The sequence below is a fragment of the Anomaloglossus baeobatrachus genome, chromosome 10 (assembly GCF_048569485.1).
Source record: "Anomaloglossus baeobatrachus isolate aAnoBae1 chromosome 10, aAnoBae1.hap1, whole genome shotgun sequence".
NCBI classification, from domain to species: Eukaryota; Metazoa; Chordata; class Amphibia; order Anura; family Aromobatidae; genus Anomaloglossus; species Anomaloglossus baeobatrachus.
In genome coordinates, this window is record NC_134362.1 from 172368940 (window position 1) to 172394628 (window position 25689).

The 25689-nt window shown below is 47.9% G+C and overlaps 1 protein-coding gene across 1 annotated transcript; it reads right to left on the bottom strand.

The window, feature by feature from the left end:
- Positions 1-1923: 1923 nt before the first annotated feature.
- DYNLRB2 (dynein light chain roadblock-type 2) lies at positions 1924-17375 on the bottom strand. The gene is made up of 4 exons (XM_075326917.1): positions 17286-17375; positions 17126-17201; positions 11637-11804; positions 1924-2479 (listed from the first exon to the last, which is right to left on the bottom strand). The coding sequence occupies exons 1-4, from the start codon at positions 17286-17288 to the stop codon at positions 2436-2438; spliced, it is 291 nt and encodes a 96-aa protein (XP_075183032.1). The 5' UTR covers positions 17289-17375; the 3' UTR covers positions 1924-2435.
- Between the last annotated feature and the right edge of the window lie 8314 nt (positions 17376-25689).

Consider the following 25689-nt stretch of genomic DNA (forward strand, 5'->3'; position numbering starts at 1 on the left):
CACCATGGTGCTACATGGTGATCAAGCTGGAACAATGGGGACAGGACGGCAATTGGAGGATCCAAACTAGAACCATGGAAACTGATGGAGAAGAGTTGACGCTATGGCACAGGGTTGGCAGGAATGCAATCCACAGGAGTAGACTCCATGATGAGACCAGGAGTAGCAGAGCTGAACGACACTAGAAGTTAAGCGACAGAGGAAGTCGGCAAACCCCCGCACACGTAACGTGTTTGGCTAACTTTCTTCCAATGTGCATGGGGACTTTAGGTCAATAAGAAAGAGCAAATGACCAACTTAACGTTGAAGGCAAGGAGCTGCAGACAGACCCAGTCCTGATCACAGTTTCCATCCATACAACACACGTTACATTGCAAAACAGATTTTTTTTTTTTTTTTGTGAATGACCGCACTGGGCCACCATACATACAGAGGGAAACTCATATCTATCCAGTATAGAAGCCAAAGAAAAGAAGCACATTATATTTTACAACATGCAAAAAAAAGAGAAAATTAGCAATGTCAGTGATTGAGAAAATTTGATTATTGTGCATAAATAATCATCTACATACAGAGGGGGAAAAAAGTGTTTGCCCCCTTCCTGATTTCATATTCGTTTGCATGTTTGTCACACTTAAATGTTTCAGATCACAAAACAAATTTAAAAGATTAGACAAAAGATAAAACACAAGTAAACACAAAATGCAGTTTATAAATAAAGGTCTTTATTATTAAGGAAAAAAGAAATCCAAACATACAGGGCCTTGTGTGAAAAAGTAATTGCACCCCCCAAAACATAAATTAACTGTGGTTTATCACACCTTACGAAAGCAGAGTTCAATTTCCCTAGCCACACCCAGGCATTATTACTGCCACACTTGTTCTCAATCAAGAAATCACTTGAAAAAGACCTGCCTGACAAAGTGACGTAGTCCAAAAGATCCTCAAAAGGAGGTAAACACTTTTCACACCACTGTATTTTTCAATATAAGTTTTTATTGAGTTACGTTTTCAGTTTGCTCTGTAAACTGGAGTCAAAGCTTATATTTCCCCAGCACCATCATCCAGGACACCCAAAAATATAATTTTACAATAAATATCATGGTCGTCTCTCTACTATAAGAGTTTAGTGACAGGTTCTGGATCTCATTTTATATTGTGAGAGTCTACTATTTTAAACATATTTCCTTTCCTTTTGGGGAAGAGAGGGTTAATGTCAGTATTCCCTGTCAGCAAGCAGTCTCATTAACATCTCAGGTGTTTCCGGTTTGGACCAGTCCCAGTCCCAATCCTTTTATATACTCTCTGATAACAGCAGAGGGGGCTGATTATTCTGTCATTCATTTGGATGCGCGGCCTGCAGGTAAAATGAGCTAGAGGAACCCGCTCTTGTACTTGTTGTGATGGTTGCAGACTGGGTTCTGACTGCAGCAGTTTGTTATTTTCTCCCTGTCTTTATTCCCTGGTGTGTTGTTTTAGTGCAGCGGTAGGGCTAGCGGCCCTTACCTACCCACTCACTAGCCAGGGCTATTGTACGGTCACTCAAGGCTTCAGGTTCATGCTCGGCGACAGGTAAGTCACTGTATAGGGACTGGCTAGGAGTGCAGGGTACAGTGGCAGGTAAGTGAAGGAGGTGTCCATCTTTCCACTCACTAGTGCTACGGCCCACCGTTGTTAAAGTGTCCCTGGTGTACCCCTTGTTTGTCGTGGTATTAACCTTGTTAATTTGTGTGTTTGGCCTCTCTCCGAACTTTCACCAGTCCGTGTTGTGACAATAGTTTAATAGCAGTAAATCAGGTTAGATGCATACACACCAAGTTGGCGTTTGTGGGATATAGAGCAATTAGTTATAATTACCTGGAGATAAATTACAATGTAGAGATCATTCTAAGAACCATGAAAGAAATAAAAGGAGGGTATCAAAACACTGCAAATAATACTTTATTACAAGTCCAATAAACCAGATAACACTGTCCTCACATCATAATATTAGCAAGATTATCCAGGATGATGTTTCTTCTGATCAATGCCAATAGTATTAATATTTTAAAAAGGGACCATATACTAATATATATATTAAGGAAAAAAACAAACAAAAAAACAAAAAAAACCTGGCACATAGAAAACGATTGGGATAAACCGAAATTCTCTACAGGATTTAAGGGACACGAGCAGATTTAGGATAGCGCTTCCCGACGGTCTAATATATTCAGAATCACCTAAGCTATAACATAGGCTCATCAGAATGATATAGTCACCGCATGCTCTCCTACATCTGCTGCCCCCTGTACACCCAGGCGGATGGAGGCAGAATATAATCTGGGTGAATTTAACCATTTTTTATTCTTCCTGTGAGGTTGCAGCTTCATAAATACAGAACCCTAAATGAAACATGTTCTGGAGTATACGGCTAATAGATCACCGATGCCGTCCGGTCAGTCTGATGGATTCTGGATTACGATCAGTAAATAGTCTTTATCTGGAAGAAAATCACAGGCAAAATATTAAAAGGTGCTGAAATTACATTATAATGATAATTTCTTGATCGGTGGGGGTCCGACCACTGGGATCTGTACAGATTGGCAGAATGGGACAGTTTTATCCCTGTTATAAGAAATCAGCAGTGCGTATGAAGCTCCATTCATTTTGTCCTCAGAAACACATTGTGCTGAAATGTATTGCTGCACAAAGACCCGCCGGGTCCCTGCACTGCAATATAAGCTGCCGGCCAATCAGAGGCCAGGAGGTGATGGAGTGCATCAGACTTGGGGCGCATAGCAGTGACGTCATGCGCTGCCCATTGCTTACAAGCCAAAGTCAGTTGCCGGCATGAGAAGATGCCGCGAGCTGGGGAAAGTGGAGAGACAGTGAGTGCAATCGTTTATTTTTTATATGTGCTATATATAGAAAAAAATAAATAATAAATAAAAAATAATAGTGGCATATGTACCAGGATGGGGGACATTAGTACAGAATAAAAGTCTTTAAAGGAGAGGGCATTTTTGGGGGGGGAATTGGGCTTATATTTTTTTCCCTACCCTTCTTCCAAGAGTCATTGGAGACTTCTTTTTATAATATATATTTCTATCCATATCACCATGAGGACTTGTTTATTTGTGAGATGAATTTCAGTTTTGAATGGCACCTTTTATTTTACCATATAATGTACTAAAAATTAGAGAAAAAAACAAAACAAAAAACTCCACAAGAAAAAAAAACAACCCCACAACATCACAATAAAGGCAATTCCACCATTGTATTTTTGGGTGTTTCTCTGCATTAAATTTTCTCCAGGTCAGTATGACTGCAGCAAAACTAGAAAACGGATTTTTGTGTACTCACCGTAAAATCGTTTTCTCTTAGCCATCATTGGGGGACACAGGACCATGGGTGTTATGCTGCCTATCCATAGGAGGACACTAAGTAGATGCAAAAAGCATTAGCTCCTCCTCTGCAGCATACACCCCCTGGCTGGGCCAGGCAACCTCCGTTTTAGTACACAAGCAGTAGGAGGGAAAAAAAAAAAAAAAAAAAAAAAAAAAGAGTCATAACCAAATAAGGTACTGAGAGAACCAAGGCCCAACAGGGCAACAGGGTGGGTGCTGTGTCCCCCAATGATGGCTAAGAGAAAACGATTTTGCGGTGAGTAAACAAAAATCCATTTTTCTCTGACGCCTCATTGGGGGACACAGGACCATGGGACGTCCTAAAGCAGTCCATGGGTGGGAAAAGTAAAAAAACAAGACAACACAACCCAAGGACTAGGAAACAGTGTCAGACAGCCTGGAGCGCCTACTGAGAGAGGTGCTCTACTGCAGTTTGCAGAATTTTCCTACCCAGATTTGCCTCAGCTGAAACCTGGGTATGGACTCTGTAATGCTTTGAAAAAGTATGTAGGCTAGACCAGGTCGCGGCCTTACACACCTGTTCCACTGAAGCCTGATGCCGAAAGGCCCACAAAGCACCAACTGCTCGCGTGGAATGAGCCCGCAGCCCACTAGGAATGGGCTTGAGTTGCAAGCGGTAGACTTCCTGGATCGCAGAGCGAATCCAGCGAGCCAGCGTTGCCTTTGAAGCTGCCTGTCCCTTCTTAGGCCCCTCAGGAATGACGAACAAAGAGTCCGTTTTCCTAAAGGGGGCTGTCCTGGATATGTAATATCTGAGAGCTCTGACGAGGTCTAACGAATGCAGAGACCTTCCCACCCTATGAACTGGGTGTGGAAAAAAAGTAAGGCAGAACAATGTCCTCGTTCCAATGAAACTGGGTAGGAACCTTTGGAAGAAAATCCGGAAGGGGGCGCAGAACCACCTTGTCCTGGTGAAAGATCAGAAAAGGCTCACGGCAAGAGAGTGCTGCCAGCTCCGAAACCCGTCTGATGGACGTAATTGCCACCAGGAATGTTACCTTCCAGGACAGAAGAGCAAGGGAGGATTCCTTGAGAGGTTCAAAGGGGGACCTCTGGAGACCGTCCAGAACGAGATTGAGGTCCCATGGGTCCAGCGGCCGTTTGTACGGGGGAACTAGATGGGAAATGCCCTGGAGGAAGGTCTTCACTTGCGGTTTTTGAGCCAGGCGGCATTGGTAGAAGATTGGGAGTGCTGAGACCTGCCCTTTAAAGGGAACTGAGAGCCAACCCCGCTTGCAAGCCAGACTGCAGAAAGTCGAGAATTTTGGGGATGGCCAGAGGCATAGGCTGGACGTTAGTTTCCCTGCACCATGAAAAGAAGATTTTCCACGTACGGTGGTAAATGCGGGATGAAGCAGGCTTTCGGGCGCTGATCATGGTGGAGATAACCACGGGGGAGAATCCCGCTCTTGTTAATACCCAGGTCTCAATGGCCATGCCGTCAGCTTCAGGGCTCTGGAGTTCTGATGGGAAATGGGCCCTTGGGTCAGCAAGTCTGGAAGGCGCCACGGTACGTCTGCGAGCATTTGTCCTAATTCGGCGTACCGGGCGCACCTGGGCCAGTCCGCTGCTATCAGTATCACCGGGACTCCCTCTGCCTTAATCTTCCTGATTACCCGCGGCAGCAGGGGTAGAGGTGGAAATATGTAAGGCAGGCGGAAGTTGTGCCAGAAGCAGACTAGAGCATCCGCGCCGATGGACTGCGGGTCGCGTGACCTGGCTATGAACGCGGGTACCTTTGTGTTCAACCTTGAGGCCATTAGATCCACATCTGGTGTGCCCCAGCGAGTGCAGATGTGTAGAAACACTTCTGGGTGGAGAGACCATTCTCCGGCGGCCAGGCCTTGGCGACTTAGAAAGTCTGCTGCCCAGTTCCCTACCCCTGGTATGTGTACCGCTGATATCACTGACCCCATCGATTCGGCCAAGCTGAGGATCTTGTGGACCTCGAGATAAGCCGCTTTGCTGCGGGTGCCCCCCTGCCGATTGATATAGGCTACAGCTGTCGCATTGTCAGATTGGACTCGAATCGGACGACCCGCTAGCAGAGGGCAGAACGCCCTGAGCGCGAGGAAGATCGCGCGGATTTCCAGGATGTTTATGGGTAGGGAAGACTCCTAGGGAGTCCAACGTCCTTGAGCAGTGTGGTGCCGGTACACTGCTCCCCAGCCTAGGAGGCTGGCGTTCGTGGTCAGAACCAGCCAGTTCACTGGGAGAAAAGATCTCCCCTTCGATAGAGATGAGGACTGAAGCCACCAGCGGAGTGCATACCTGACTGAAGGCGTCAGGTGAAGATGTTTGTCCAGGGAGAAGGGGGCTCTTGTCCCAGGCAGCTAGAAGGGCTAGCTGCAGTGGGCGGAGGTGCAGTTGAGCAAAAGGTACTGCCTCCATAGCCGCCACCATCCTGCCGAGCACCTTCATGCTGAATCGAATGGAGCGAGACGGAGGACGTAGAAGGCAGCGTACCTCTTGTCGAAGAGCGATCGCCTTGTCCTGAGGGAGATAGATCAAGCCCCGACTGGTGTCCAGGAACATGCCCAGGAAGGTGATGGATCGTGCTGGGACCGGGGATGATTTGTCTAGATTCAGTAGCCACCCTAAGCGGGATAGGGTGTCCATGGTGATCTGTACGCTGGTTGAGCAGTCGCGGAAGGAGGGGGCCTTGATGAGGAGGTCGTCCAAGTAAGGGAGAACGACTACTCCCCTGGCGTGAAGGACGCTCATGGTGGCCGCCATGACTTTGGTGAAGACCCTTAGTGCAGTGGCAAGGCTGAAGGGTAGGGCTGCGAATTGAAAATGGGAGTCCTGAACTGCGAAGCGGAGGAACTTTTGGTGATCTGGGGCGATGGGTATGTGCAGGTACGCGTCCTTGAAATCTATGGAGGCGAGGAATTCCCCTTCGACCATGGATGCAATAATGGACCTTAGGGACTCCATTCTGAATCTCCGTACGTGCACATGTTTGTTCAGGTGTTTGAGGTCCAGGATGGGTCGAACTGACCCATCCTTTTTGGGGACCACAAAGAGGTTGGAATAAAAACCCCTGAACTTCTCGTCGTCCGGGACGGGTATTATCACTCTGTTAGGAGCTAGTGGATTGCTGAGAAAAAGGCCTCGCGTCGTTTTCGAGTCTTTGGGGGGTTTGAAGGAACCGACTCGGGGGTCGGGTCCGAAATTCTATGTGGTAACTGGAAGACACAAGGTCTCGCACCCATTTGTCCTCTGAGGCGGCAGCCCAGATGTGTTGAAAGAGCCGCAGTCGACCTCCTACAATGAGTGTGTCTTCCTGGTGTCGAAGGAGTCATGAGGGGGGGGGAAACGTCGTGGACGAGTCTCCCTAGTCCTGGACTGTTTCGGTCTAGGCTGCCATGACGAAGTGGGTTTCGGGGAGAGCTGAGAAGGTCGGTCCCTGCGTAGTCCGCGGCTAGTGGCGGGGACAGCACAGGATGTCGACCAACCAAATGAGTTCCGTAAGGAGTGGAACGAGGACTGTGAACGTCTGGTGAAGGTCGTCCTGGGCTTCAGCTGGGGAAGGGAGGTACTTTTTCCTCCCGTGGCGTCACAGAATGAGCTTGTCCAGACGTTCGCCAAACAATCAGTCTGGAAAAAAGGGAAGGCCCGTGAGAGACTTCTTGGAGGCAGAGTCCGCTCGCCATTGTCGGAGCCAGAGAGCTCTACGGATGGCTATGGTATTTGAGGCGGCAAAAGCTGCGCAGGTAGCAGCATCAATGGAGGCCTGCATGAGGTACTCCACCGCAGCGGCAATTTGAGCTGTTACCTCTGTGACGGTATGAGGGAACTGGGATTCCTCAAGTGAAGTGTTAAGGGATTCTGCCCAGACCGAGATCGCCTTTGTGACCCACACAGAGGCAAAGGAGGGCGAGAGAGAGGAACCCGCATCCTCAAAGGCAGAGCGGGCGAGGTGCTCCACCTGTCTGTCTGTCGGGTCCTTGATGGAGGAACCATCAGGTAAAGACAGGAGCGCTTTTTTTTTGGCAAGGCGGGAGACCGGGGGGGGGGGGGAATTCGACCCAGCCCTTAGGGGCAGGTGAGGCAAAAGGGTACCGGGACTCTATGAGTTTACGGTTACCGAAGCACCTGTCAGGCTTCTCCCTTTGCTTTGTGAGGATATCCTGAAACTCTGGGTGATCAGCGAAAACCTTTAGGGGTTTCCTTGCCCTCTTAAAGGAGACCATATGGTCAGTGGTAGTGGATGGGGGATCCTCCACATGCAGAGTTTGGTTGATTGCTGCTATAAGGGAGTCTATTGCAGTTTGATCATCTGGGGAGGGTGAAACCAAGGAATCATCCTGGTACAAACAGCATTCTACCTCCTCCAGCTCTTCAGAAGCCATGGAGCGTGTGGGAGAGCGTGCCCTGTGTGCTCCCGAGGGAGAGCCATGGGGGCCATGAGAGAGTGCTGGAGACATCCGGCCGTGTGCTCTTTTTCTGATCCCTGCAACCGGTGAAGCATGGGCCCGGATAACCTCAGAAGAATCCTCCATAGGGGTATCCTCAGGCTGCGTTCCGTCCAGGGGCCCAGAAGGGTGTGGAGGATGACATTGCATAGCCAGCACCAGGTTCTGTGACAGTTTTTCCATGGATTGGGACAGAAACTGTGCCCATTCCGGTGGGCTGGGAGCCCTAGGCTCTGGGCTGACACTTGCGGCGGTGGTGGCGGGGGGGGGGGGGGTCTTGGGGGGCTATAGGGGCACAGGACTCACAGTGAGAAGAGGTGTGTTTACGTGGTATCTCAGCGTGGCAGGCAGTGCAGGCTGAATAATAGACTATGTGAGCCTTAGCACTCTTAGAACCCTTAGAGTTCTGCATGTTCCTAATAGGAGTATACCAGGAGGGGGAGCAATGATATGCATAGCTACAAGTGAAGCAGTGGGAAGCAAGGATTGTATTTGCTTCGGTGTACCTCATCAGAATCAGCCGATGGCCCTGCGTCCTCACTGTGGAGATCTTTACACGATTTCCTGGGGGAACGGGGCTTATTGCGGCCCGCGGGGGCGGTGCTTAGCGCTAAAAGAGCGCCAAGAAGAAGAAGTCAGTGTGCCCCCCTGCTGTCAGGGGAGTAAAAAACGGCGGGAAGGGAGCTTCTGTGACAGTTTTTCTCCCCCTCCCTCCAGTCAGCACACAGCTACCAGTAGATTATCTCTGCAGGAGTCCCTGCAATCAGCAAGGGACCCCCCCTCCTCCAGCCAGCACGCAGCTAGAGGGAATAAACACTGAGTTCATGAGCCCTGGGAGCCCTCCCCCTGCCACCGTTAGGTTATCTCTGCAAGATTCCCTGCAATCAGCAAGGGACTTTCCCCTCCTCCACTTATGGTGGGAATAAAAGACTGTAAATTCAGCAGTCCCGGGAGCCTTGATTGCACCGTCTTTCTCCCTTTGTCTGGGAAACCAGTCAGGGGGGATCTCACCTTAACACTGCCTCAGTCCAGGCAGTGGAAATAGCAGAGTCAGCCTGCTGTGTCCGGCCACACAGGTGCAATGTATCAACTCAGAGCCTGCAAAGAGGGGCTGAGGAAGTGTGCCTCTGCCCTGGGCTCTGGAAAATCGGTGTCTGTGGGACCCGTCGTCCAGTAAAAGGCAGCCCAGGATCCAGCGTCGCAGGAGGGGGTACGTGGAGGAAACACTCCGCGTTCCCGCCCATTGATGGTATTGGGAGATCGGTCCCTAAGGGAAACCGTCGCCCTCAAAAAATAACAAAACCTTGAAAGGATGTGCCTCCTACAGACACTAAGCTAAAACTGGGGTTGCCTGGCCCGGCCAGGGGGTGTATACTGCAGAGGAGGAGCTATGCTTTTTGCATCTACTTAGTGTCCTCTTATGGATAGGCAGCATAACACCCATGGTCCCGTGTCCCCCAATGAGGCGTCAGAGAAACTTATTTTTTAAAAAAAAAAAAAATGCTGAACTTTTATTTGAAACTTTTGGCACCATATTGGGGTATATATGACCTTATGATCACTTTTTACTGCACGCAAAAGGGGGGGGTACATTGTATATAGTTTTTAATCTTTAGTCCTAAGTGCATGGCCTCTTTTTGTTTTTGGCTCTATCTAGTGTAACAGAGGTTTTCCAATGAAGCCCAGGTGGGGATGTGCTTAATGGGAGAACCAAGATGGCAGCAACAGGGGTCTCTAGAGGGCCACTGGCTGCATTGCCTGGCAGTCTGTACAGAAGCCCCCTGACAACCAGTCCATTTAAATGCTGCTGTTAGAGATTGACAGCAGCACTTGAATGGTTAAAACAGCAGAGACAGCTCTGATTGCTGCTATTATAGTCAGATGTCGGTATGGCTCAGCTCCTGAGCCTGCTCTATAGAGCCTGTGATGACAATATACATCACAGGTCATTAAAGGGAATCTAACACCATGTTTTTGCCATCTAATCTGAGAGCAGCATAATGTAGGGGAAGAGACCCCGATTCCAGCAATGTGTCACTTACTGGGCTGCTTAGTGTAGTTTTGATAAAATCACTGATTAACCAGCAGAAGATTATCATTACAGGCCAGCATATTCATGAGCTCTGTATAACTGCTACATCTGCAGCTGAGAAAACATTGATTTTATCAAAATGACAAACAGCTCAGTAAGTGACACATCCATTGAATCAGGGTCTCAGTCTCTACGTTATGCTGCTCTCAGATGTGGGAGCAAAAATCTGCTGACAGATTCCCATTAAGGCGTTAAAGTAAAAACAGTCATAAGCATCTATCACATAACCAAAAAGGTTAAACCCCTTCATGACCTTACGATTTTTTTTTGGGGTGGTGGTGGTGGTGGGGGGGGGGTGTGTGTGTGTTTTTTATGCACAGTTTTTTCTCTCCTTCATCCCACAGCCATTTTTTAATTTTTCTGTCAGTATGGCTAAATGAGGACTTCTTTTGCGGGATGAGTTGTACTTTTGAATGACACCATTCATTTTACCATATAGTGTACTGGGCAAAAAAAAAAAAAAGGAGAAAAAAAAAGGAAAAGAAAAAAAGTGGGGTGAAATTGCAAAAAAAAAAAATAAAAAAAAGGGCAATTTCACAACTGTTTTTTTTTTTTTAATTCTTATTTACCTGTTCACTATACGGTGAAACTGACCTAGCAGTATGATTCCCGAGGTCAGTACGAGTGCATCAATACTAAATTTATATATATTTTTTTTCTTTTTTGTTTACGCGATCAATAAAAAAATTCATAAGTTTGTAAAAAAATAATAAAAAAAAAAAATGAATAAAAATAAATAAATAAATTCACTTTTGGCTCCATTTTCAGAGACCAGTTTTTATTTTTTGGGATCTGGAGATATGTGATGACTTATTTTTTGTGTCCTGAGCTGACGTTTCTACTGATACAATTTTTGGGTAGCGGAGATGTTGTGATCGCCTCTTAATGCACTGTTGCGGTGGCCCAAAAAAAACAAAAAAACCCCAAAAATTTTGGCATTTTTAATTTTTTTTTTTCGTTACACCCTTTACCAGTCAGATTAATTGATTTTATATTTTGATAAATCAGGCATTTCTGAAAGCAGCGATACCAAATACGTGTATATTTTTTTTTTTTATTTTCAATGGGCAAAAGGAGGGCGATTTTTTTTTTTAAAAAACTTTTTTCTCATTTTTTGTTGTTTTTATAGTCCACTTAGGAGACTAGACTCTGTGATCATTCGATATCTTGTGCTGTACTGAGTAGGATCAGCAACAGCACCGTTCTGTCCAGCAGAAATCATCTATGAGTGCTTAGCCTGCATTCACAGGGGTCATCAGCTGACTCCCGGCGGTCATGAGAACCCATCAGCACCCCATAATCACATCACGGGGCTGTCCATGGGAGCGGGAAATGGCACGCTCCCCGCCGGCACATGTTAGCACCTGCTGTCAGAGACTGATAGCAGGATTTAACTGGTTAACAGCCACCGGTGGATCAGAAATCTACCCACGGCTGTTAGAGGCACATGATGGCTGATCATGTGCAGGGAAAGATGCGGGCCCTGCGTTTGAGCCTGCATCAAAGGCAGGGAAGATGACCTATGATGTACTGGTACGTCCAAGGTCATGAAGGGGTTATAAAAAAAAAAAAGCCCCCAAAATATGAAGATCAGTACATGGATGTGTAAAAGCAGTATAACTCTGTGAGACCTATATACATCCTAAAAAGGAGGCGCAGAGGGTGCACCCGTAGGAGAAAGTGCCGGTCAGTAATGATACCCATGATGATGTGTGGTACCTGGGGCGACCATTATCTCGTGCTTCTTGGAACGGATCCTGAGGAACGTCAGATCATTCTGGGGGTCGATATCCCGCACTGTGCTCCGAGCTTTCATAGAGAGCTGGTGGAGGAGGCCGGCGTACTGCACCGTGGTGGAGTTATCCATGGTGGTCCTTATGGGGATGCCTACAAGGGAAGATATCACAGAAAAACCAGTGCTGAAGAAAATGATAGGAAGGTATCACCAGCAATGACAGATCTGCTCCGGGGTGATTTATGCCATGGTTATAAATAAGACAATAGTGCTAGAAGAAAGAAGCGCTAATAGGGTTTTAGCCGATAAATAACAGGTTAGTAATGTAAATTAATCCCTTCACGACCATGGACGGATCTATCCGTCATGGAGCGTGTCCCGTTAAGCCCCGCCCCCTGCCGCGGGCAGGCGGCGGCGGTCGGCACACATATCAGCTGTTTTGAACAGCTGACATGTGTGCCTCCATGTTGCGAGTGGAATCGCTTCCACTCGCAACATTTAACCCCTTAAATCTCGCTGCCAAAGTCTGGCAGAAAGATCTATATGCGCGCGGCCAAGTTTTTTTACTTACCGCCGCCCCCCCCCCCCCCCCCGGAAGTTACAGGCGTGATCACGTGACTTTCGGTGGTTGCCATTGTAGCACAGGGTCATGTGATGACGCCTGCAGCTATGAAGTTTCCCTTTCGTTTTCCCTCGGCCGCGAGCAGAGAGAAACAGAAAGTGACTGAATCTGCTGTTTACAGCTGTATAGCTGTGATCAGCAGATAGATAAGAGCGATCGGATTGCTGATCGCTATAGCCACCTAGGGGGACTAGTAAAATAAAAAAAAAAATAAAAAAAAATAAAAAAAATAAAAAAAACCAAAACCTAAAAGTACAAATCACCCCCCTTTCACCCCATTGAAAATTAAAGGGTTAAAAAACAAATAAATATACCGTACACATATTTGGTATCGCCGCGTTCAAAAATGCCCGATCTATCAAAATATAAAATCAATTAATCTGATTGGTAAACGGCGTAGTAGCAAAAAAATTCCAAACGCCAAAATTAAGTTTTTTGGTCGCCGCAAGTTTTACGCAAAATGCAATAACAGGCGATCAAAACATAGCATCTGCGCAAAAATTGTACCATTAGAAACGACAGCTCGAGACGCAAAAAATAAGCCGTCACTGAGCCATAGATCCCGAAAAATGAGAACTCTACGGGTTTCGGAAAATGGCGCAAAACGTGCACCACTTTTATTGGACAAGCTTGTGATTTTTTTTTAACCCCTTAGATACAAGTATACCTATACATGTTTGGTGTCTACAAACTCGCACCAACCTCAGGCATCACACCCACACATCAGTTTTACCATATAGTGAACACCGTGAATAAAACATCCCAAAAACTATTGTGCCATCACACTTTTTTTTGCTGTTTTCAGTACACCATATGGTAAAACCTATGGTTTAATTTAAAAGTACAACTTGTCCCGCAAAAAACAAGCCCTCATATGGCAAGATTGACGAAATAATAAAAAAAGTTACGGCTCTCGGAAGAAGGGGAGCAATAAACAAAAACGCAAAAACGGAAAGTGCCCCGGGGCTGAAGGGGTTAATACACTCACCCAAAATGGTTGTGAAGGGTCACAACCGCCATAGATAGCATAGGATAATGGCGGCTGCCGCGGCCCCACGTGCAGAAGTCTTCAGTGTAAGAGGAGAAAAAGGGGTTAAATCCGCCAAATAAGATGTAGGGATGTTGATAGATTAATCACTCTTTTATTCCATAGGTCTACGCGTTTCAAGGTACAGAAACCTCTTCCTCAGGAACATGTTGATTTTCTGGTCCTGATGAAGAGGTCTCTGTACCTTGAAACGCGTAGACCTATGGAATAAGGCTATGTGCGCACTTACCGGATTTTTCGCGGATTTTCCGCGGATTTGCTGCATGTTTCGCTGCAGAAAATGTTCATAACATCTCTGCAGTGAATCACCAGCAAATCCTATGGAGAAAAAAAATCCTGTGCGCACTGGGCGGAATTTGACAGCTGCATGTTTTGCTGCGGGAATCCCGCAGCAAAAACAAGTGCATGTCACTTCTTTTCCGCACATCGCTGCGGGATTTCACTCCATTGACTCAATGTTAATCATGAAATCCCGCAGGGAATAACGCAGGCAGCAAATTCTGTGCGGTTCACTGCGTTTTCCTGAGTTATTCCCTGCAGTATTTCGCGGTTTACCTCCGGTAACTTGCATCGCTTGTCTGCGGTTTTGCAGGGAAGTGATGTCATTACAGGAAGAGGAAGCCGTGCAGAGAGTAAACACACACACATCAGACACAGAACACATCACACACATAGATCACAGACACATAGATCACACACACACAGACATCACAGACATAGATCACATAGAACACACATAGAAAGAAAACGGAAATATAGAAAAAAAAAAAAAAGAACGTGGGCTCCGCTGCATATTTACCTTCCAGCCGAGGTAAGCACACAGCGGCGGCCCGGTATTCTCAGGCTGGGGAGGGAGAGGGGCAGGGTTAATGTCCCCCGCCTCACTCCCCCTCCGGCAGCCGAGAATACCAGCCGCAGCTGCCCCGGGACTGTTGCATGCATTATGCGGCAGCACCGGCGTGTCCCCGGCTCTTCTTGCCACCGTGTAGCAGTGGCAGCAAGGTAATACAAGGGGTTAATGGTGGTGGATCACCGCCATTAACCCCAGGCTTGATCATGGCAGCGTCTATGTGACAGCTGACATGATCAACCCGTAAGTAAAGTGAATAAAACACACACACAGAAAAATCCTTTATTTTAAATAAAACCAACAAGCCTCGTTCACCATTTTATTAACCCCCCCCAAGCAAAGCTCCGGCGTAATCCACAGCTCCGGCGTCCTGCACTGCTTCCATCCAGCCGCGACTGTCACAGACACAGGCTGAATGCAGCAGACAGCAGAGGTAATTACCGGTCATTTCCCACGGCCGGTAATGTGAACTCACTGCCGACTGTGGGAAATGCAGCGATCTGTCCTCTATCTATCCCTCTGTCTGTCTGTCTGTCTGTCTATCTATCCCTCTATCTATTCTTCTTTCTATCCACTATCAATATTAAATGTATTTTTTTTTTTTTTTCTTCAATGTGCTTTATTGCATTGAATGCAATAAAGCACATCCCAAACCGCACGCGGCAAAACCGCGGCAATACCGCGAACAATACCGCGGTAAAACCGCAGCAAACTGCGGCAAACCGCATGCGGTTTTCGGATGCGGTTTCCCGCGGTTTTTTACCGCGGGTGCGGTAATCTTTGAGGACATGCGGAATTTTCTCAAGAAAATTCCATTTCCCAGTGCGCACATAGCCTAAAAGAGTGATTAATCTATCAACATCCCTACATCTTATTTGGCGGATTTAACCCCTTTGTCTCCTCTTACACTGAAGACTATAAATAAGACAAAGCAGACTTCCGCATTGCCGTGAACCTCCTCTTAAAGGGATATTCTCAACCTGCCACAACTTAATGAACACTGGAGCTGCCGGCAGGTCACAAATCACCGGAGACCGACCGGACCGACACTAGAAAAAGATAAAGATGGTCGAGAGTGAGTATAAGACATGGGGCATCAGACTTACATTTAAAGCACCACTCCAGTGGTGAAAGAAATAAAAAACACTGGAGTGGTGCCTTAAAGGGAACCTGTCACACGGAAAAATGCTATTATCCCGCAGATATGAGGTTAATAGCATTCTGAACCTTTTCGGCACCTGCACATTGAACCCCACTGCCAGGAGGAAATTAACTTTAATCCTCCCGGCAGTGTTCAGGTTTCAGTGATGGAGGCGGCGCCAGCACGGGTCCAGTCACCACTCTGTGTAAGGAGAACGGGGGCTGGAACTACACCTGACTGACAGCATCCCCTAATGCTGAGCCGCTGTCAGTCAGTGGGGGGACGGTTACAGTCCCCATTCTCCTTACACAGAGCGGTGACTGAACTTGCGCCGGCGCCGCCCCCATGAATGAAACCGGAAAGCTGCCGGGAGGATTAAAGTTCATCTCCTGCTGGCAAGCTGGGTTCAATATGCAGGTACCGGGCAGATTCAGAATGCTATTATCCTGCCGATTAACCCCTTATCTGCAGGATAATAGCATCTTTCCACATGACCGATTCCCTTTAAAGGAATTGTCCATTACTATGACAGCCCCTTATCATTCCCCATGTTGGAGAGAGAGAAGCCGATTGGTCGTGGGACTTGTGTGTCATAACAACGTCTTATGGGCCCCAGGAGCCGAAGATGCGACATCGCCGGTACCGGAAGGGAGTATAGGCAGTGAATATGGTGAATGAGAAGGGACTGTCCAAGTAGAGGACAACCCCTTTTAAGAGGAGCTTGTCCAAGTAGAGGACAACCACTTTTACGAGGAGCTTGTCCAAGTAAAGGACAACCCACTTTAAGATGAGCTTGTCCAAGTAGAGGACAACCCACTTTAAGATGAGCTTGTCCAAGTAGAGGACAACCCACTTTAAGATGAGCTTGTCCAAGTAGAGGACAACCCACTTTTAAGATGAGCTTGTCCAAGTAGAGGACAACCCACTTTTAAGATGAGCTTGTCCAAGTAGAGGACAACCCACTTTTAAGATGAGCTTGTCCAAGTAGAGGACAACCACTTTTAAGAGGAGCTTGTCCAAGTAGAGGACAACCCCTTTAAGATGAGCTTGTCCAAACAGAGGACAATCCCTTTAAGACGAACTTGGCCAAGTAGTGGACAACCCCTTTAAGACGAGATTATCCCATTGGTGAACATCCCCTTTAAGATGAGCTTGTCCAAGTAGAGGACAACCACTTTTAAGATGAGCTTGGCCAAATAGTGGACAACCTCTTTAAGACGAGCTTATCCCATTGGTGAACATCCCCTTTAAGATGAGCTTGTCCAAGTAGAGGACAACCCACTTTTAAGATGAGCTTGTCCAAGTAGAGGACAACCACTTTTAAGAGGAGCTTGTCCAAGTAGAGGACAACCACTTTTAAGAGGAGCTTGTCCAAGTAGAGGACAACCCCTTTAAGATGAGCTTGTCCAAACAGAGGACAATCCCTTTAAGACGAACTTGGCCAAGTAGTGGACAACCCCTTTAAGACGAGATTATCCCATTGGTGAACATCCCCTTTAAGATGAGCTTGTCCAAGTAGAGGACAACCACTTTTAAGATGAGCTTGGCCAAATAGTGGACAACCTCTTTAAGACGAGCTTATCCCATTGGTGAACATCCCCTTTAAGATGAGCTTGTGCAAGAAGAGGACAACCCCTTTAAGAAGTGTACAGACATCCCTGGGGGGCTGCACAGGCTCCTGCAGCCCCAGATCAGCTCTTCAGTGATCTGATTGCCTGCAGCGGTCACAGCTATGATCAGAGGTTGCTCCGATCCCGGCCATTGGAGCAGAATCGATTTAGAAGTCAAATCCCCAGTGCCATCCGGTCTCACCTTCCGCATTCACCACTATGGTCCCGATCACTCCTTTCTGGGACTGAATCCTCTTCAGTGTTTCTTCTACCTCTGACTGCAAATACAAACAATGACCCCCCGTGACTATTCGTGCAGACGTGTGGAGGTGACATATCCCGGCCCCGGGACCCGCACTCACCATCCTGCCTCCGCTGCTGCACACGACGAGTGACAACGAACCGCTGCGTCCTACGTTGCTATGGGAACACCGGAAGCGACGTCAGGACGCGGCCAGGGGAGGGCGCGGTGTTTTCAGCAGGAGGTGATCACGTGCTGTGCCCGCTCGCAGATAGTGATTTGCTGCCCCTGGCGGTCACTGTGGAGTAGTGCAGGGAAGTGTCATGGTGTGTCTGATAAACAGGCCATTCACAGCCGGCGGGAAAAGCATGATATTATGTGAAGAAATGTGTGAAGATTCACTCACAGATGGTGACAGTGGAGTTAATTGGGGGAAAATGTGTAAAAAAAATGCAGTTTTTCAAGAAACACATGACATTTACGCATCAACATCAACATGTCTATTGAGTCCAAAGTTTACTAAAGTTATTATTTATTTTTAGAGCCCCATTGATTCCATGGTGCTGTACAGGAGAAAGGGGGACCAATATTAATTGGTGCTGTGGCAGCTCTGTTGGTGGTGAGAGGACAGGTCCGGTGGTAGTGAGGCAACATCTTCAAAGGCGGTGAGGCGACAGCTCCGGTGGTGGTGAGGTGGCAGCTCCAGTGGTGGTGAGGGGGCAGCGCTTTAGTTGTGGTAAGGTGGCAGCTCCAGTGGTGGTGAGGGGGCAGCTCTGGTAGTGGTTAGGGGGCAGACTCGGTGGTGGTGATGTGGCATCTAAGGTAGTGGTGAGGCGGCAGCTCTGGTGGTGATGAGGGGGTAGCTCCGGTGGTGGGGAGGCGACAACCCTGGTGGTGGTCTGGCGGCATATCTGGTGGTGGTGTGGGGGCAGCTCCGGTGATGGAGAGGTGGCAGCTCCGGTGGTGGTGAGAGGTCAACTATGGTGATGATATGACGGCATCACCAGTGGTGGTGAGGGGGCAACTCCGGTGGTGAGGAAGCAGCTCTGGTGATAGTGAAGGGACAGCTCCGGTGATGGTGAGGGGGCAGCTTCGGTGTGGTGAAGGGGCATCTCCGGTGGTGGTGAGGTGGCAGCTCCAGTGGTCATCAGGGGGCAGCTCCGGTGGTGGAGAGGCGGCAGTTCTGGTAGTAGTGAGGGGCAGCTCTGGTCGTGGTGAGGTGACAGCTTCGGTTGTGGTGACACAATAGCTCTGGTGGCATAGAGGCAATATCTCCAGTGGCAGCAAGGAGGCAACTCCGGTGGTGGTGAGGCATCAGCTCCAGGGGTGGTGAGACAACAGCTCCGATGGTGGTGAGGGGTGAGCTCTGGTGGTGGTGAGGCATCAGTTCCTGTGGTGCTGAGGTGACAACTTCAATAATGGTGAGGGGACAGCTTCGGTGGTGTGGAGGTCTCCGCTCCGATGGTGGTGAGGTGTAAGCTCTGGTGGTGGTGAGGTGTCATCTCTGGTGGTGGTGTAAAATAGTACTGGAGAGGGGCAGTCGTGCTTGAAGGCTCTGGATCCCAATCCACCCCAACACAGTACAGACATGGGGGCAGAGTGGTGTAGGTGGTAAGCGGTGTGGAGGTGATACCTTTCAGCTGACGTTCATCTGGATCCTGTTCACTTCCATGGTCCCTGTACCCCACTCGGTCGGGAAGGAGACAGACACCCGGTAATACTTGTATAACTTTACTTAGCAACTTGCCGGCAGACAATTTCCATTTCTTTACAGCAGAGTTGTCATCATCATCATCATCATCTCTCAAGTACATCAACGTCTGTATCCAGCTCGGCTCTGCAGGGACAGCCGTAATGGAGCGACTTATCCTGCCATTTCGGACCAACTCCTTTCAGCTCCAATGGTAGTGAGGTGTCAGCTCCGGTGGTGGTGAGGTGTCAGCTCTGCTGGTGGTGAGGTGACAGCTTCGGTGGTGGTAAGGTGTCAGCTCCGGTGGTGTTGAGGTGTCAGCTCCAGTTGTGGTGAGAGGCAGCAGCTTCGGTGGTGGTGAGGTGTCAGCTATAGTGGTGGTGAGATGTCAGCTCCAGTGGCGGTAAGGCGGCAGCTCCAGTGGTGAGGCAATAGCTCCTGTGGTGGTGAGGAGGCAGCTCTGGTGGTGGTGATGTGGTAGCTCTAGTAGTGTTGAGGTCTCGGCTCTGGTGATGGTAGGGTGGCAGCTCTATTGGTAGTGAGGCAACATCTAAAGTGATGGTGAGGTGTCAGCTCCGAAGGTGGTGAGGCAACAGCTCTGGTGGTGGTGAAGAGGCAGCTCCGGTGGTGGGAACCTGACAGCTCCAGGGGTGGTGAGATGACAGATCTGGTGGTAGTGAGGCGGCAGCTCTGGTGGTGATGAAGTGACAGCTCCAGCGGCGTTGAGGCGACAGCTCCGATGGTGGTGAGACGACAGCTCCAGTAGTGGTGAGCCGGCAGCTCCAGTGGTGGTGAGGCAGCAACTCTTGTGGTGGAGAGGTGACAGCTCTGGTGGGGCAGTGGCAGCAGCTCCGGTGGGAGTGAGTTGTCAGTTTCTTGAAGAAATGGGTTTTCAAGTTCCATCTGGAAGTTCTGAGTGTGGTGGATAATCGGCCATGTTTAGGCACAGAATTCCAGAAGATGGGGGATATTTGGGAGAAGTCATGGACACAATTGGGTGAGGAACGTACAAGTGTACAGGAGAGAAGGAAGTCTTGAGAGGACTAGAGATTACTGTGGAGACACGGGGCTCAATGGGTGCTCTTGTCCGCTGGCCCAGCTGCCTTTAGAAAGACAGCGTGGCTCAGGGCTCATCCCAACTGAACGCACGACCACCTTAAACGTGGGCGGAACACTACTCAGACAACACAGGGTGAGGGAATCACAATATTAAGACTTTATTGGATCCCCAAAATATTAACGGCACATAACCAGCAAAACACACAAATGTAACAAGGCAACATAGTATCACCCTTCCGCTGGCTCACCAGGGATTTAGAATGTCCATGCCTCAGAGATTCCAGGGCTATTTACTCCAATCCAGCAGCACCCGCTTTCGGCAGGCACCCACCGAGACTGGAATAACGCCAGATTTAGGAAGCTGGCTGAGGTCTGCAAAGTCTGTAGCCAGGTGACCAAATTGTCCCAACCTGGGTTTCTTCCTTAAGTAGTCTCTGGTTTGATGATATAATTCTGGCAGCTGGAGTCAAAATCCCTAGACTGTGGATATGGTCTCCAATCGGAACCGGAGTCCCTAGATTGAAGCCACAAGGTATCCTGATCCTCTACCCAGCTCCTAAGAGCTTAGACTGGATCATGCACATCCATCAACAACAACAACCTTGTGACTTAAAGAAATCCCCTTTTATAGCCACAGCCTTCCCTTTGGATACACTGCGTCCTCATCGGATTCGTTGGACAAGATTGCTTCTCCCATTGGATGAATTTCAAACTGCATGGATAATGTTCATTTAAATGATGGGGGTAGGAAGACTGAGGATATCTACATGGAGTCTGCAAGTCACCGACTAGACAATGGCTACTAAGGTAATTACATTAGCAATACACAACTACATTACAATGATTACTGGAAGGGTCTGGAGAAACAATAGCTAAGCAAACATGAGATAGCACAAAAGAACAATACGTCTGGCTGAATGTTAAGAAACTTTAGCCCATGAGAGTCCATGTCATCACAATCCTCCCCCTTCTTAATATTAGCCAAACATGATAGGCCTCTGTTCACCCTTCTCCTCTTGACGGCATTGTCCTTTTTAATGGTGAGGTCAGCATCAGAGGCTCGCATCTATATACCTCCCCCTGATTATCTCCCCGAGGTTGAGCAGCCATATTGCAGACAAGCACTAAGGTGGGGTCCGTGAGTTGGGCTTGCATACATTTCTTACTATCAATCTTTCCCCAGTCAATAGCCACAGTCTGGTTAGGCTTACTCACGATTGTTGGCTCAGAGGTGGATGATGGAGACTGGAAATGTGAATTATCTTTGTAAAAGATGTTAGAAAGATCCACATCATGGTCCTGCTTGACTTGGAAGTGGGTGATGGCTGCTTCAAACTGACTGGATAGTCCTTGTTCTAGGTCATACTCCTAAATAACTGGTGTGAGCAGGTAATCCACAAGCCCCACTTTCACTTCCCTCTGGGTAGTATCCGAAACAACAGGCTTGGTGGGGCCATCTATGAACCCCACTTCAACTTCCTCCTGGCTAGTCCCCGAAACAACAGGTGTGGGGAGGCTGTCCATAAGCTCCATATGGACCTCTTCCTGGTCAGACACCAAAATAACAGGGGTGGGGATGCTGTTCATAAGCTCCACATCAGCCTTGCTCTGGTCAGTCTCCACAATGACAGGTATGGGGAGGCTGTTCACAAGTCCCACATTGATCGCTTTCTGGTTGGTCCCCAAAATATCAGGTGTGGGGAGGCTGTCCACAAGTCTCACATCAACCTCTTCCTGGTCATTTCCCAAAATAACTGGTGTGGGGACGGTGTCCATAAGCTCCACATCAGCCTTGCACTGGCCAGTCTCCACAATGACAGGTATGAGGAGGCTGTTCACAAGTCCCACATAGATCGCTTCCTGGTTAATTCCCAAAATACCAGGTGTGGGAAGGCTGTTCACAAGCTCCACCTTGACCTCTCCCTGGTCGGTCCTTAGGTCCAACTGCACACATGGCAGAGGGATGTCTGAGCGCTGGCCCCCAGCAAGGGTGATGGTCACTTGGCGGCCAGGTAAATGATGTTCAGTGGGAACAATATCTGGGCTGACCAGGGTGATGGAAGATCCAGTGTCTCGAAGTCCCTGAGCCTGTATATCACCGACCTTGACCATCTGGATGTGGGGATGGAGGTTGGCTGGTGTACGGTGTCCGGCCTGCCGTAGGGTGTGGACTGGGTAAACCACTTCCTCAGCTATTGGTGTTTTTCGGGAGTAGCATTCCTCAGGTCTCGTTGGTTCATCTCAGCATATGTTGACTGGTTGGACTGGCAGACGGGCTCCAAGCATGCGGCCTCTGTTTTGGAGACAATCTTTATCGATATGTCCATGGCGCCCACATGTATAACAGCGCCGTAGATTGGGCAAGTCACAGGCCCTGTTTGTAGACCTTTGTTTCGGTGCAGCTTCTGCTGGGTAGCGGGATCATCCTTCTCGAACGGCTGGTGCTAGCAGTACGGCAGCTGGAACTCCATAAACATATTCCAGAACACAAGCCCTCTCTTCTCTTGAGGATATAGGCCCCAATGCAGTCAACAACGCTGTGGCTTGGGCCATTTTGGACCAAGTTGATTCCCGATTGTCACTAGATTCATGGTGTGGCACATAGATTAAATCCTCCGGGTCAATATCGGCGGGATCCTCATCATCCTCTGCATCATTCTGGGCATCCCAACGGACTAATTTCCGGATCAAGTCCGACCGAATGTCAACGTTGCTGTAGTCAATCTTTCGCCTCTGGCACAGATCCTGTAGCATCCATTTACTGCTTTGGTCGTACCTCCTCTCTGGTCCTTGTCCCATGGCTGAGCTGGTGGGGTTGGACATGGCAGCGTCCGAAACCTGAATGCCTCCCCTATGGCCTGCTGGGTATGTTTATGTGCCTCCCTGGTTGTTGAGCCCTGGATGGTGTCCACGAACATCAGTCCTTTGCAGCTCCCCTGGATAACCCAGGCTGAGTAGTGTCCCACTGCTGCCACCAATTGTGCAGACACGAGGCTCAGTGGGTGCTCTTGTCCACTGGCCCAGCTGCCTTTAGAAAGACAGCGTGTCTCAGGGCTCATCTCAACTGAACGCACGACCTCCTTAACCGTGGGCGGAACACTACTCAGACAACACAGGGTGAGGGAATCACAATATTAAGACTTTATTGGATCCCCAAAATATTAACGGCACATAACACATAGCCAGCAAAACACACAAATGTAACAGGCAACAGAGTCTCACCCTTCCGCTGGCTCACCAGGGATTTAGAATGTCCATGCCTCAGAGGTTCCAGGGCTATTTACTCCAATCCAGCAGCACCCCGCTTTCGGCAGGCACCCACCGAGACTGGAATAACGCCAGATTTAGGAAGCTGGCTGAGGTCTGCAAAGTCTGTAGCCAGGTGACCAAACCTGGGTTTCTTCCTTAAGTAGTCTCTGGTTTGATGATATTATCCTGGCAGCCGCAGTCGAAATCCCTAGACTGTAGATATGGTCTCCAATCGGAACCGGAGTCCCTAGATTGAAGCCACAAGGTATCTTGATCCTCTAGCCAGCTCCTAAGAGCTTAGACTGGATCATGCACATCCATCAACAAACAACAACCTTGTGACTTAAAGAAATCCCCTTTTATAGCCACAGCCTTCCCTTTGGATACACTGCGTCCTCATCGGATTGGTTGGACAAGATTGCTTCTCCCATTGGATGAATTTCAAGCTGCATGGATAATGTTCATTTAAATGATGGGGGTAGGAAGACTGAGGATATCTACATGGAGTCTGCAAGTCACCGACTAGACAATGGCTACTAAGGTAGTTACATTAGCAATACACAACTACATTACAATGATTACTGGAAGGGTCTGGAGAAACAATAGCTAAGCAAACATGAGATAGCACAAAAGAACAATACGTCTGGCTGAATGTTAAGAAACTTTAACCCCTGAGAGTCCATGTCGTCACAATTACATATGGGAATATATTGTTAGACTAGTTCAGAAATATACGAAGGAGAAAAATTGTGGACAGCTTTGTAGGTCAGTGTCTAGTAGTTTGAACTAGATACATTGTGGAATTGGGAGCCAATTAAGAGATCTGCAGAGGGAGAAATAGAGGAATAGCAAGAGAAAGATAGATTAGTCGGGCAGCAGAGTTAAGGATGTACTAAAGAGGTGCAAAACTATTAACAGAGAGGCCACCATGGTGGATATGGCAGTAGTTGAGGCAGGAGATGATGAGGGCGTTTACAAGTATCATAGTAGAGTCAGGGTTGAGGAAAGGACGGATTCTGAAAATAATTTTGAGTTAAAGGTGGCGAGAGCATGTATGTGCGGTTTGAAAGACAGGGCAGAGTCGAGGGTTACTCCAAGGTGTATAGCATGCATATAGTGTATAGTGTCAGTGTACAGGTAATATAGTGATCACAGGTGACATAATACACAAGAGCTCTGTATATAGTGTATAGTGTAAGTGTACAGGTAATGCAGTGATAACTGGTGACATAATACAAAAGAGCTCTGCATATAGTATATAGTGTAAGTGTACAGGTAATGCAGTGATAACTGGTGACATAATATACAAGAGCTCTGTATATAGTGTATAGTGTAAGTGTACAGGTAATGCAGTGATAACTGGTGACATAATATACAAGAGCTCTGTATATAGTGTATAGTGTAAGTGTACAGGTAATGCAGTGATAACTGGTGACATAATATACAAGAGCTCTGTATATAGTATATAGTGTAAGTGTACAGGTAATGCAGTGATTTACCAGTGACATCTGTAGTTGAACTCATTCCTCTTTGCTTTTCTTCCTCATTACTGCAGACCATTGTGACTTCTTCTAGCCAGGACTCATCTATTCAGATAATAACACATAAACATCTATACTGATCGCTTCTAGAGCACCTTCACCACTTTTTCTCTGGATTCTACACTGCTCCAGATGAAGTAAAAAAAGGGATATAGAAAGAGGGCCTCCATTTTGTTTCCCCATGGAAAACAGTATCCTCAAAAGGAAAAAATATTACAGCAGTAATAATATCCCCTAATTGGCCCCTACAGTAATAATGTCCCCCACTGGCCACTATACTGCAATAATCTATGTTCCTTATTCTGGTCCCCATACAGTAATGATGTCACTCATCCTGTAATATTGTCCCCCATCATAGGCGCTTCTATTTAATTATGTCACCCCATACTGTAATAATGTCCTCCATCCTGGGCTCCTTTATTGAGTAATGTTCCCCATTAACGTACTCCATTATGGGTTCCTTCCTGTTATAATTTTAATAACATCACCCATCCTGGCCCCTTTATTTAACAATGTCCCCAATATGGGCTGCTTTATTAGAAGATGGGGATATCATTAAATATTATACTCTTGTCTTGAGCCGCTTCCTGTAAAAATGTCCTCTATCCTAGCCCCTTTCTCTAATAATGTCCTCCATGCTTGGCTCCTTTATTTAATAATTATCCCTATCTTGGCCCTTTTATTTAATAATGTTCCACATCCTGGGCCCCTTCCTGTAATAATGTCCCCCATCCTGGGCACTTTTTTCTAATAATGTCCCCATCCTGGGCACTCTTATTTAATAATTTCCCCTATCTTGGACCCCTATGTTTCTCCATCTTGGGCCCCTATTCTCCCCCAATCTTTGACCCCTTTGCTCTCCATTTTGGTCTCCTTTGTCCCCTATTGTCCATCCTAGGCTCTATGTCCCCCATTCTGGGTCACTACATCCTTCAGCCTAGGCCAGTATATCGCCCATCCTGCATCCCTACATCCTCCATCCTGGA

What these genes read in the sequence shown, in the direction of transcription:
- DYNLRB2 (XM_075326917.1), bottom strand. An exon ending in CATAGTGGTGAATGCGGAAG is followed by an intron (nt 11,805 to 17,125) that starts GTGAGACCGGAT and finishes CTTCCCTTGTAG; the next exon opens with GCATCCCCATAAGGACCACC. An exon ending in CGAGATAATGGTCGCCCCAG is followed by an intron (nt 2,480 to 11,636) that starts GTACCACACATC and finishes ATTTTCTTCCAG; the next exon opens with ATAAAGACTATTTACTGATC.